This window comes from Natrix helvetica, assembly GCF_964273705.1.
Source record: "Natrix helvetica genome assembly, chromosome: 5".
In the NCBI taxonomy this organism is placed as follows: Eukaryota; Metazoa; Chordata; class Lepidosauria; order Squamata; family Natricidae; genus Natrix; species Natrix helvetica.
The window spans coordinates 54,086,268-54,101,121 of NC_138551.1; the positions used below are offsets into that span (position 1 = coordinate 54,086,268).

The following is a 14,854-nucleotide window of genomic DNA, read 5'->3' on the forward strand; positions in this document are numbered from 1 at the left end:
ACAGGGGTCGATCCTCTCGCCTCTCCTGTTCAACATATATATGAAGCCGCTGGGCGAGATCATCCGTGGTTTTGGGGTGGGATACCATCTGTACGCTGATGACACTCAGCTGTACATTTCCACCCCAAACCACCCCAACGAGGCTGTTGAAGTGATGTCCCGGTGTCTGGAAGCCGTACGGGTCTGGATGGATGACAACAGGCTCAGGCTCAACCCCTCCAAGACAGAGTGGCTGTGGCTTCCGGCTTCCCGGTTCAACCAGCATATGCCATCGCTGGCCATCGGGGATGATCAATTAGCCCCGGTGGAAGGGGCACGCAATTTGGGCGTCCTCCTTGATGCCCGGCTGTCTATGGAAGATCATGTGGCAGCCGTGGCGAGGGGGGCGTTCCACCAGGTTCGCCTGGTGCGCCAATTGCAGCCCCTTTTGGACCGGGAGGCCTTGCGCACAGTCACTCACACGCTGGTGACGTCTCGCCTGGACTACTGTAATGCTCTCTACATGGGGCTCCCCTTGAGGTGCACTCGGAGACTGCAGTTGGTCCAGAATGCAGCCACGCGGGTAATTATGGGGAGATCAAGGTTCTCCCATATAACACCTATCCTGCGCGAGCTGCACTGGCTTCCTGTGGCCTACCGGGTGCGCTTCAAGGTGCTGGTTACCACCTTCAAAGCGCTCCATGGCACAGGGCCTAGTTACCTGCGGGATCGCGTCCTGCCCCATACATCCCTGCAACCCGTCCACTCACACAGAGAGGGACTACTCCGGGTGCCGTCCTCCAGAGAGTGCCAGAGGGCAGCGCCCAGGAGTAGGGCCTTCTCTGTAGTGGGCCCCACCCTTTGGAATGACCTCCCCCCAGACATCAGGACAACAACCGACCTTCGCTCCTTCCGTATGAAGCTGAAAACCTACCTGTTTCGACTAGCTGAACTGGCATAATACTACAACCTCTCCAGCCCAGGGCATTTTTAATTGGTAATTTTAGTTTTTAAGGGTTAATTTCACTGGGGTTTTAACTTTTTTAGGTATTGTAACTTATTTATTTATTCTTACCTCCTCTGTATGCTATATAATACTTTTGTACGTCGCCCCGAGTCCCTGTGGGGAGAGGGGGCGACTAATAAGTTCAAGTAATAAATAAATAAATAATAAATAGCACAGGGCTCACCAGTGCTATAGCTACATTCTAACAATCTGAGTTCTGTCAGTTTGTGACTACAACTGCCAATGGTCACCTCTACCTGTTAGTTTACTACTTCCCGTTTGCCACAGAGCTCAACAAATTAGGTTTGACCTGAGAGGATTTGCAGATGAGCTGTTGATGAAGCTAAGTTACCTAACTGAGGATCTGTTTCTTTTATATACAGGAAAATTCCATGGATCAACATCTATGCTCAGGTGCAACATGACAAAGAACAGGAGATGATTGGTTCTGTCAGCCAAAATGAAAATGCACCCAAAATTACACTTAGTGAATTCACAGATCCTGAAGAACTCATGGACAAAGAGTTGGATACACGGGTTATAGGTAAATAGCATGGGCATCCATTCAATGACAGTGTTAATTACCATCCCTTAATCAGATATGACCAATCTAATGACTTGAATTATCAGTGTGAAAGGAAGATGAAAAGTGATCATAATATTTTTTGTAATTAATTCATATTATATTAATAATATGATTCAAATTAAATCAGTTTTAGTTTTTGAAGTGACACCCTAACCTCAACATTTTATTTGATCCTGGTTGAGAATTTAAAGTGTCAGCCAAAACAAAATTGTACCACCCTTAAAAATATAGAATGTTTTTTTCCTTCCCACATTCCTCCATTGATAAATATAAATATTTCTCTGATAAAATACATTAATAGAAAAGATAAGAAATAGATTATCAAGTTTAACCAACAGACAGCACTGTAATAACAGACAAACTCACACAAAGACATTACGATAAATAATATTTATTAAAGAAAAATCAGCAGTCTATAATAATAGAATTCTAGTAACTAGAGCAAGCTTTATGTACAAAAAAGTATTCAAATTCTTCTGCACTTCTCCCCCCCCCCCCCCCGGTCATGGACCTGATTGATTGTCCCCTTCTTTTGTGTGGGAAAGCCATCCACTCTTTATATTTGCAATAGATAGATTCTTGTACTCTGATTTTGTGACAATTAATTCATCTTCTTTTTTTCCTGGAAATTTTTCAACTCTTGAAAAATAATAAAGTATTAGAAGGCCACCATTGAAACACATAAATTATATTTCAATAAATATGAAAAAAAGAAGATTGAATGAGAAGTTGGAACAGACAGCCCAGTGATGGTTCATAACACAAAAAGTGACCACTTCAGTGTCTAAATGTCTGCTTAACTCTTTTTCATTTGACTTCCATCTTCTACTGTCACGCTATTCATTGCTCTTTTCCATAATTTGATGCATTCTGATGTCCTTATTTTATATAGAGTAATTTCTTAGGTTCTCAGCCAAACCAGAGATGGAAAAGCAGTTTTATTGTTTGTGCATCAATTTCTACGTACCATTTGCTTGTCTGGAAAAAGAAAAATGTCTGCTTAAATTAAAACAATTTCAGAATGAAAATCAAGATGCAATGAACAAATTTACTTTTTCTCCCTTTCTCCTTTTGCTTAGGGAGCATCTCAACGATCTCCAACAGTGAAAGCACAAAGGAAATACCGAACTGCACTAGTGTTTAATACCAGGAGTCCATTTTGCCAACAACATTTCCAAGTTTTTATTTTGTAATTAATATTATGATTAGATGAAGGGAAATTCTTCTTGTTATTATTAATATTAATGGTGTGGACTTTTTTCATTTTTCTTTTTCAGGGAACATTTATAAAGTGAGCATTTGGCAAACTGTATCACAAATATGATATTTAGCTGAATGAAATCATGGTATAAGATCCTAAATTTCAATTGAAAGAATTACGCTTTTTTTGCCAATGGCAATCTCAAAAGGCTATTTAATGGCTCTTAACAGACTTGTCTGTGTCCAGTGCTTTCAGATTCTGATTCAGATAACTGGTGTTATCTGATAAATCTTGAAAACTGTTTATGTGAGGTCCCTTCTGAATAATATTTTTAGATCCCAATGAAGATGGTAGGATGCACAAAATGGCTCAACCAATATTGACCAAATTTCTGAAGAGGCTCTCACTGGTGCATGTTCATACTGATGGTATAATGTAGATACTTACCATGTAAATATATTTTTATTTCTTGAGAAATAATTTAATGTTTAGCAAAAGATAAATTTAAAATAAATAAGCCACACACAGACATACATACAGCACACATGTTTGCATTTATATCAAAAGCAAAACTGTTAAACGGAAGCCTGCAGTGAGCAACTGTGTCACATGTGGGATCTAAATGTATACCAGTTGTCTGTCCTATTTAAATCTGATGCCTTATTTTAACAGTACCATGCCAAGGAATCCCCTAAAGAAAGAAATGTGTACTGGTTGAGGCATGTTTCAGAACACAGTTTAGTTAAGTCCGTTCCTTCTTCCTTACAGGAAAGTGGTAAGGAGAAGGATACTAATTATAGCCTCTAATAGGCTTAGCTGCAAAACTCTGAAATATGAATCCCTATTTGAATTAGTTATCTGCATGGGTAAATATTCTTCACCACAAGGAAGCTAAATAATAAGTCCAAGACTGACTTTTAATCTCCTAGTGATGGCCACTAGCTGGGACTTTGTTATTTCTATTTTAACATTTTAATCTCAACTCTTTCCCACTTTTTCCTCTCTACTCCTTTCAGCACACATTTTTACTTTGTATTTTGCTTCCAGCTCATCTGATATGATTAAATGGGTAAAGTTAAATAGGTTATGTAAGATTAATTTTGGATTTCACTGTTTAAACTGCTGTTTAATAGAAATAGAAATATTAGGTGCAGTGGTGAAATTCAATTTTTACTACCGGTTCTGTGGGCTTGGCATGGGAGAGATACTGCAAAATCTCCATTCCTACCCCACTCCAGGGAAAGTATACTGCAAAATTCCCATTTCTCTCTCCACTCCTAGGGGAAGGATATTGCAAAATCTTCATTTCCACCCCCTTTGGGCTGGCCAGAGTTGGTATTTGCCAGTTCTCCAAACTACTCAAAAATTTCACTACCGGTTCTCCAGAACCTGTCAGAACCTGCTGAATTTCACTCCTGATGAGGTGCTACAACCTGCTATTGCCATGTTGACTCAAAATTCTGGAATTTTATTTTATATATTAATTACATTTATATAACTCAGAAAGGTGGCAATTAAAACACTAGTAAAATCAAAACATTAAAACAAGCACAATTAGAAATTTGTTTTAGGAAGACAGTAGAGAAGATTGAGGTTAAAAGCGATGCAGCTATCTCATTAGATCCCTATTTCTGTCAGTGTCCCTAAACCTACTGACACAGCCATGTTTTAAGAACCTTCCTGAAGAAGTCGTCAAAGGTCCCCAGACTGATAAAATCTCTTCTACAACATTTTTTATTTTCATTGAGGATATAGTAGGCTAATATACAATCATAAACTTTTACTTTATAATGTATTAGATGACAATTTTATTTGTTGGGAAACATATTTGAATGATCTCATTTAGAAATACTATGCTTGATTGGTTAAGTATTCTGAGATCATATCTGTGCAGTAAAAAAGCCGATCATATTTTATGGATATCTTTTGGCTATTATTTGCCTGATGACTGGTAATTCAGAAACAGGATCAGCAAAAGTATCAGCAAATTTCATGCTCACTAGGTAGATAAGTCAGCAATTGAAAAAGAAGTCTAATTATTGTCAATCAACATGTTATTTTAACATCCAGAAAAAGGAATCCATCAAAGAGAGGGGGAAAGATTATAGCTGAGTAAAATAAAAACTTCAGAGGGATCAGTTTAAAAGCTTTTAGAGCTTGTGAAACATTCTAAAATGTCTCTCTTTACAAAGGAAATATTAGAATTGGAGAATTCACAAATCCACAGTTTAACATGAAAAACATGAACAAGGTAGTATATGCAAACTATTCTACTGAAAGTGTCATTTCAGATACAGACTGTTTCTGTATTCAGAAGAATATGTATTAATATATACTTTTTATTAATAATGTCTCTGAAAAAACCTTAGTGATTTCTTAGATTCATGTTTATACAGTAACTTCCAAAATGTAAAAAATATCTTCCTTATTCGTGATTATGATGCCTCAGGAACTGTGGAAATAGTGATGTTCCCAATCAATACATTTATTACATAAGCACCACAAAATACCATTACAGAGGATTTCAAACCTCCCTTATTCCATTTTTTCACCTAAAGAATTCAAGCTCCTGTCCTGTCCTGTTTCACAGCCTTCCAAGGTAAATTAAGATGAGAAACAATGTTAGATTAATGCCTGACTTTATTTTAATTTATGCTCAGCAAACTAGTTACCAGGTGATTAAGAAAAAGAGTTTTTTATGTCCATGCTATATGAAAAAGGTGAAAATTTAATAATCTCTGCATAAAGCATGATTGACCCTCTCTTCATCCTTCCAATACATTCCATACACAGCTCTTTTCAGATCACTGGCTTCAGTGTACATTTCCAATCTTGAATGTTGTTTGTCCAGCTAATGACAACTCCAAATTATACAAAATGTTTTATTTATTTTATGTATTTATTTTATTTGGTTTGTCAAGCATACATGAGTTAACAAATATAAGTATGAATATAACATATAAACATATAAGCATGTATAAGTATATACATAAGAAATGAGTACAAATAAATGGGAACAATAGGACAGGGACGGTAGGCACATTGGTGCACTTATGCTTATATTCTAGGGATTTGTACTTAAAAAATTAAAGGGGAAAAAATAGGAAAGGGGAAGCAACAATAATTAATTCAGCAAGCTAGGCCTGTGCCTGCAGTATCATCAAACATTTCTCAAAAATGTTTGGAAAAAAGGTAAATCATGTTCTTTTGTTAGTATTGGTGAAATACGTACAACTAAAATTCTTTCTTTGTTTATACTGTGGGTTATTTGACATCTTTCATTTCAGGTCTTAAAAATGCAGTCTGCAAAGCCTCACTTATACCTCAGATGAAATCTCTTAGAATTTAAGAACATAGGATAATACTAGGCCAATGGAATTCTATGGAGAATTCTATGGAGAAGTACAAAATGGTATCCAGATGCCAAAATTATGCTACTTAACATTTTCATGAGAGCTGAATGGCCTGTGGGAGATGGCAGGAGAAATTTAATTAAATTATTTCTGCTCTTTAATTTATTTACTTTAAGAGAGTGGATGTCTTGAGAGGCATGATGTACAGGTTGAATTTAATACAATAATTGGCAACAATCTAGTTCTATTTAGGTGCTTGGAAATAAGGACTGCTCATCTCATAAGTAGTCTCACATCTAATTATCCTACCTCTGTCAATAATATTCTTAATGTTAGCTTCTACCATAGAGATAGGCAATGTATTTTCATCCAATGAATTTTTAAAACATATATAAGATTTTAGGAGATTTGTACAGTGATAGTGACTTTACTAGTGACGTGTCTTGGGAAGCCGGATTTTTATTTTTCTGAGCATAGGCGTTATTTTATAAGAATTATTTGTTTTTTGCAGTTTATTAGAAGCTTTATAAAGAATTGAGGGGATGCAAGTAGCTGTAGAACATTCTTGAACGTATTCATACAAATTACATAAAATCTGCAGAAAGACAGGCTTAGCACAATTTATTATGAAATTTAATTACTCTTTCTCTATGAGCAAGAAGCCAGACAGAAGACTAAATAAGGACTAAAGATTGCTTAAAAGTTTCAAACAAAAATAGCCTAAAATTTCTAACAAAAGACTGACAAAAGTTTGGATTCTTTACAAATTATCTAAACAATGAGAGAGTTGGGGTCCAATGCATTTCCTGTATGAGTATGGTCACCACAAGCAATTTGGAAGGCTTTTAGAGCTTTAATACCATTGGCCTAGATTATACTTCTTAAGCAACTAGTGCCAAATACTCCCTGGTCCTTTCATAGATCAGCAGCATGATTGCTGTAAATGAGTCCTGGTGGCTTAGTGGTTAAAGTGCAGTATTGTAGGCCCACAGTCTTGAATTTGCTCCTGATGGGACTCGGGGTTGGCTCAGTCTTCCATCCTTCCGAAGTCAGTAAAATCAGGACCCAGATTGTTGGGGGCAATATGCAAGTAATGCTCTCATTGTAAACTACCCAGAGAGTGCTGTAAAAGGCTAAGGGGTGGAATAAATACTACATGCTACTGTACCAATTGTATCTTCTGTACTCTATTCAAAAGTAGCTCCATTGTCATTGCAGCAATGGGATCCATAGAAACTAGGATCTTTCATTAGAATGACAAAAGCTGTATCAGATTGTTGCACTGCAGACACAAAAGGTATTTTGCTTGTGCTGCAATTCCATGCTGTTGTCTTCCTCAATCTAATACCACTACCCATCCTGCTGCATATGAATAGTAAATACAGGATATAAAAAGACATAGCTAACTATTACCAAAATAAAAATTAGCCAGGGAAGCTTGCTGTTAGAATATTAAATATAAGTGTATGGATGTAGTCTTAACAACATATTCCATCTGTGAAGCCAGTGATAACGGTGACTAAAAGAGTACCATGTCTGAAAAACAGTTCTTTTTTAGGAGGTGGGTTTGGGGGCTTCAATTTTCTTCTAAACAATACAAATTCTTCATAGTATACCATCAACTGTTGTAGTTCCCTCCCCACCTGGTCATAAAGATGCCACATATCATAGAAGAGCAATGTTGACTTCTTCTGGGTGGAAACAGTGAGTGGATACAAATACCTAACCATCCACGGCAACCCTTTCATTATTGCAGTTCAGATGAGCCTCACTCCATATATATTCTTATATGGACTGACAGAGAATATATTCTCCATATATTCTTATCTGTCCAAGAATTATTTCATTTAAATAGCAGCTGGAAAGCCATCCACTTTGAACATCTTACCTTCCTAGTAAATAGAGTAGATGTGAGTCTCCAAGATTTAATTTAGGAGCATTAAGCTATACTACAATATTTCACAGTATATTTCACAAGGCATATGACTCTGAAGTGGGAAATTCCCCAAGCACAACTTGGGGAGAACCAACTGGCTCAATAAGGTATTTATGAACCAGACTATTTTAACCAGTTCTTCATCCTTGCAAAGACTAAAATTGGCCAAGGATTTATATCTTTATATGTTTAGACAGTGAAATGTGGCAGCATACATTCACCATTGCTGCATTGCTTCTGTGGAGCATCTGGTCAGTCATTCATATCCTGTCCTTCTGCTATACCACATAGTAGCCTGGTAATCAAAGATCAGAAAGATAAATTCTTTGCTCTTCTGTAACTTATAGCACAGCAGTCCTTTAACTGGAAATTAAATTCTGGATAAGAAAGATTTTGCTACTAACCAGTGACGTGTGGTGAGGTTTATGGCTGGTGAGGCACTGACCCAGTGGTGGGTTTCACATTTTTTTAGACTTGTGGACTTCAACTCCCAGAATTCCACAGCCAGGCATGCTCAGTTCCGATTTAAAGTGACAGCATTTGTTTTTCTCCTTAGCGAAAGAAGTTTACTTCTTTCTTTTTCTTTTTCTTCTCCCTTCATCCAGCCCAGCTTCACTGATTACAGGTTTGAAAAGGCAATGTGCCTCTGCCTGCAATCAAACCCTAACCCTTCCCTCCAGCCTTTGCCCACAGCCCTGCACCAGGAGGATGAAGTTTGAATTCCTCCCCCTCCCTCCGACCCACACATACGTTTTCCAGCTGTTTCAGAGAGGATTTCAACTCTGCTCTTGCCTCGGGTCCTCTGAAGAAGCCCCGCCCAAACGAGCGCCCTCTACTATGAGGCAGAAGAACTGTGTGCCTCACCTACGTCAGGAATTTTTAGGTTTTTAACCCTTGCTTAACTCTGCTCGAGTGATCATAAAACGCCTAAAGTCAGCTAAATGAAGCATGCAGTTCTCCTGCCTCATAGTAGAGGGCACTTTTTTAGAGGCTTTTTTAAACAGTTAAGCAGAGTCATCCATGGTGAGGCAGCAACTAGGTCAGCCTGACCTCAGCTCTTGCCTTTTTCCTCTTACATTTTTTTTTCTTTTCATGATGACAGTGGTGAGGTTGTGCCTCCCCTGCCTCCCCTGACTGCACGTCACTGCTACTAACTGATCTGACATAAAAAAGAAGGATTTCATGTTCAAGAAGCCACCATCACTGCTCCATTAAGGGTACAGCTTCTAAGATTCTTGCTTTTTTTCTCAGGACTTTGTGCATTATCCTCCATTTTCCTGATGCATTTAATACCACTATGTCGCAACTATCCAATCATTCATATCAAGCACTCCCTTCAACATCCTACTTGCATATAAAAAAGTGAGATGCCCTCAGAAGGAGTTTCTTAAAAAACAGTTCTCTTGTAATCACCACACTGAGGCAACCTTAAGCTCCAGGAAGCTGATGCTGCAATGCACATCCCTCTCGTTTACAATTTCTGTGGGATTATTGGGAGTAGGCTGTTGGAAGTGCCCACATAGTTGAATGCTATGTGTGGCTCACATATGTAAAGTAAAGCATCTTTATTGAATGCTTACAAAACAAGTCTGCCCAATTTTAAAACTATCCGGTTGCCATAAACGTAGTAACTATATTTTCATAGACACCTACATTGATTTCAGCTCAGACAAACCGATGTTCATTTGTTTCTCATTCTAAGGTTTAAATGAGTCAGACAACTGCAATACTTAAAAAAATAAATAAGACAAATGCATGAAAGATATAAATATACATATACATAAGAATAAATATATACTGTATTGGTTTTATCGTTGCATTTGAATATTTCTACTGTAAAAAAAAGGCAGTGATTTTGAAATTGTTGAGAATAAATGTATTTTTGTACATCACAGCTGTTGATTTACATTATTTAGTAGCTGTCATATAAAGCAAGAATTCATGGTGTAGTATTTTTCTTCCTTGGGCAGTAGTTCAAATGCTACATAAAATGCAGCTTTCATGTCCTTCTTTGACATGGGCTCTTTGGAGGACAGCTTTAAAGAAAAGTAGCAATTTTTACTACAATAGGTCTTCAACATCAGTAACTTCTTCTGGGTGTCATGCTGTCAAAGCCACATGTGTTGCACATTTTGGAGAAAAGCATTTGGGATATCTCTCAAAAAATTACACCAACTAAATATTTTATTCCATTGTTTCATTGATGCTTTCACAAATTTATTGCATATGGTGATACATGAATTTATTCAATTTTTTCCCTGTGTTATAGCCTTTTGGTACCATTGAAATTAATACTAAAATATGCGGATGTTTTCTAATTTTACACAACTTTTTAATAATAACATAATAAAAATCACATTTTGCAGTTTTACAAAATGAAAGGCATAAGATGAATGTTTATTTTAATATTGAGAAGAAGACAGTATCTCAATGTTTAAACAGTATTAGTCAAATCATGGTGCTCTACTCTGTCACTAACCCCACCCCCAATAGCCTGGCAGAGACCAAGAAGAGCAGAGACCAAGAAGAATCACAGTTCTCATATTAAAAAGGAAATGAGTCATTTTGGTTAGTAGCTGGGCTTTGGTCAGAAAAGTGAAATTGTGCCCATCAGGTGGTTGGAATTGGATCCTTAAAATATGCAGAACTTTTGTGATTGCATGAAATCTTCCTATGTAAGTAGAATGCAACCTAGATGATTAATATCTTTAAGGGAACATAAAAAGGAAATATAATCATACTGATGTAACAGAAGAAAATATTCTGAAATCCAATCCAAAGGACAGCTTAGACAATGCTTTATTAAGTCCATACAAAAAGATATGCAGCATCTGCTGTTCTATGACCAAATAAAGACTGGTTGATTGATCGATGACTGATTAGTTGGTTGTTGTTTGGTTGGTTGATATGCAGCATTCATAATCCAGAACACTCTTTTTTGAGCTGATATTATAGGAACAAGGAATAGAGCTGAAATCTGAATAAAAATCAGCGAACCCAAACACTTGCACACTGTATTAATTTTATTAGTCTTTCAATTTTGTTTCTCTATGGACCAAAATGGTTTAAAAATTTAATGTAAATATCCCTTAGGTTCAGTAACATGTTTTTAAAATAATCATTTTTCCGTAGTCTAGTGCTTATAGTTTTTTTAGTCTCAAGAGACTGAGCCTTAGGATGTGCAGCACAGAGAGTGAAATTCAGATTCAGTACAACATTTCAACCTTACATGCACTATGTGGAAGCAATTTCCTTTTCTCCCCATTCTTTTTTGCTTTCTATTTTTCTCCATACAATAATATGCATTAAGAAAATGCTATTGGACTATTGCAATATATCTGCTGAGTGTGATTCTCTTTTCATGAATTTTGGTACATTATAACTTGAGTGATAGTTGAAAACTCAAGATGTAAAGACAGAGGTGCTCAGTGCAACATTTTATAATGTTGCTTTTCTCTGAAGTTGAGAGGTTACTGTAAGACAAAAGCAGAGAAATAAAAATAATAAAGTCACACAAACTAGTATGTATTAAGTGGATCCAGAGATGCTCACCCCAGCAGTAAGTAACTTTTTGTAGCAAGGCCGAAATTGAACCTTACTTTAAGAATTGATGCAGAAATGGCCATAACTTGTGCTATGTCGATGGTCTTACATTTCATTTGCACATCATACTCATGTTTAAGAAACACACTTTTAGAATTTCCTTGGCTGTGCAACAAATCTATCTCTGTAGCATTATAAGGAAATAATAAAGGGAAGAACATTTAATGTAAGGGTATCTTATTGCTCTCTTTTGAAAGGATGCAATTTTAACACATTTTACTAAGCGCAACCAACTACTAGCTCAAAACTGAGAATGGGTTTGATTGCCCACTAAACTATAATCATTATTTCAAGTCACTGATGAACTAAATTTTCATGAGTTTTTATGGAAAGGGAAAGAAAAGATATTTCCCTCCTCTCCCTGCACACAAAAAAATATATGCAACCCAAAGAGTGAATGCAGGAAATATACTCTAACATAAGTCATGATGGGAAAAAAAAACCTCTTACTTAGCATCACACAAAAAATATGATTTCTAATTGGAGAACTGCCCCTAGCAGCTGCCACAGGTACAATTTCTTTTTCTCCAGTACAAATTCAGGAACAAGACTCACATTTTGTAGAAAACTATGAGAATTGTCTCTGCATCATTTCTATGAATAGTATCACCTATTGAGATGTGGTTCCATAATTTGTACAAGTTAATATTCATCTAAGAATGTATATTTTTGAAAGAAGACAAACAAGGTTATGAATATTGGTTTTATCTAAAGTGATAATTCAATACTGTAAGTGTTATTCAGTTAAATTGGCCAAAATAGGGACTTGGAGTATGGGAATCTAAGTGGTCATATTTCCTTAAGAAAAACTTAGAATAATCAGAGAATGCTCAAGACTCCAGCTATCAGGAGGTACAAGAGTTATAGAAAGTGGAAGTAAGGATAACTCCCCTTCTTAATACTTTCCTGAAAGTTGCAAGGACCTGGCTTTTCCAGAGAGCCTATCAGAATTGAGTCCTGAGCCATTCACATTATATAAAATTTAGTTTTATTTTATTGTTATGTTTCATTATCATTGGCTACAACTTCTCTTTTACTAAGAATACTCTAGGAATTTCCAGTGTCTCTGGAGGCATCATGTTAGAGAACATGAAAAAAAGTGAAGCTAATCTCTATTTTAGGGTCCAGATGTTTGTTTGAAAACAATGAAAAACAAGAATACTTTAATGGATTTCCCAATTAGCAATGAATTTTAAATGAGAAGTGTCAGACTCTACAATTTAATGGCCAGATGTTTGGAATGAATTAAGGGTCCATTGACTTTTATCCTATGGAATTCTACCTTCCAGAACTTCTTATCATTTCATTTTAAATGACAGATCTATCATCTGGTACACATTAATAGCATAAGAATTGTTCATTTTTAAACAGAGAAATACTTTCTCTATGTATTGTCTTAAAGTTTAGAATAATTTATAAATCCCATAATTTAGAATAGACGCCATCTATTCATTACCAGGGCAATATTGTTGATTTTTATCTGACTTAAGAAAATGCTTCCTTGAGAAATTCAACAGTATGGAAAGAAATGAAAAAAGGAAGGAAGAAATGTAATGACATATTTAAGAAAACTTGGTGCAATTACCATATTGTTATTCTTTGAGCTACACCTCCCCCTTCTCTGGTATATTAGTGAGGTTAAAATCTGGCCACTTCATAAAAAGTTCTTTTAGATCATTTACAGAAATTGCCTTAGTACATTACCCTGTTGGTATTGTACAATTTCATCTGCACTATAACCTCTAGAGATATGGATAACAGCCTATATCTGTCATTCAACATATCTTTAGCTCCAATTACTAAGAATCTATCATTTTAATGAAATTTCGGTTCTAACAATTCTTTTCTAATTACTTTATCCTGCTGAAGCAGACAAACCAGAATTATTATTAAAACTTAGCATGTGCTGAGGTAAAGGCACCGCAGGCAGACTTTTCTCTCTTTTAACCCCACCTCCCTTGGTTGCTACTAAGGAATGTTTTTCTTGCTTGAACTTAAAAATGTATACATTTAATATATTATGGTTACCTATGTAATCAGTCAGATATTTAATCTGGATTTGGCATTTTGGCACACCTATTGAGGAGATGAGACAGGCAGATGTTATTGTTTAATACTATTAAAGATATACTATTAAAGATGTAAGCTGTTCCAAGGAAAGCTGCCTTTTGCAATTGATGGATGATTTTGTCAAATCCAATGCTTTTCATGTTTGATCCAGATGTTTTGGGATGTCAGCCAAGATACCTACTGCTATTGGCACTATCTTTGTTTCCTTTTGCAATAATTATTCCACTTTTATTTGCGTGTCTTTCTATTTTGTGATTTTTCTCCAACCTGTTCTTTTCTATTTTGCTGACTCTAGGTACTGCCATGTCCACTATCTAGCTTATTTTGTCTTTCTTTTCAGCAATTGTTAAGTCCAAAAGGTTGCATGGCAGATTTTTGCCTGTTTGAATTCTAAAATCCCAGACCAGTTTAGTTTTGTATTACTTTGTCTATTTTGTGATCCCACCAGTTCTTGCTTGCCGGCAAATGGTATTTCTTGCAGTTGGAATTTGCTGTGTGTTGCTGTCTTCTCAATTCCAGCATTATATTCATTTGTTCCTAAGGCATAATGTTATGCAGCCATAATTAGCCCCTCTGTCTCTTTTTTTTCAATTTTCCTGCTCTTAGCCATTGTCAGGTCTTCTTGCTATCTGCTTTGCATGCTAGCTTATTAATGAACTAGACATGTAATACTTTGCCTTGTCATGTCCGTATTCTTTTTTTTTCCAAAAAGTTTTATTGTTTTTTTAAAACATTTATAAGGAAAAGGGTAAGTGGAATAGTTACAAATTTTGGCAGTTGCAAGTGTGGCAGACGCCCCCTCCCTCCAAACTCATAGGATACATCTAAATATAAAACATTAATACATAATCATAAAAAATCAGCATATTAATTTTAGAAAAAATAGTTTTCAATCAGTTTATATAGTTATGATATAAAGTCTAGATATAATTTCATTATTACTTTCGGTCTGTTTATAACATTGTGGTTTTCTTATTCATTTTTGTGATCTGAGCTTTCTTGGTGTTGCCCCTTCACCCCCCGCTGGCAGAGCTCCGGCCCCTCCCGTGTCCTGTGTGACCATTGTGGTGTCTTCTTTTTTTTCTAGGTTCGCTTTATTTTTTTCCATAAAGGCCTGTGC

At 36.3% G+C, this 14,854-nt stretch overlaps 1 protein-coding gene across 1 annotated transcript in view; it reads left to right on the top strand.

Moving 5' to 3' along the window:
* SORCS3 (sortilin related VPS10 domain containing receptor 3) overlaps nt 1-2,777 on the top strand; it is a 541,760-nt gene extending 538,983 nt beyond the window's left edge. Inside the window, exons 26-27 of the mRNA XM_081954063.1 lie at nt 1,369-1,529; nt 2,651-2,777. Coding sequence (XP_081810189.1) covers nt 1,369-1,529; nt 2,651-2,715 — 226 coding nt within the window. The 3' untranslated portion in view covers nt 2,716-2,777. The remainder of the gene's footprint in view (nt 1-1,368; nt 1,530-2,650) is intronic.
* Nucleotides 2,778-14,854: the final 12,077 nt, after the last annotated feature.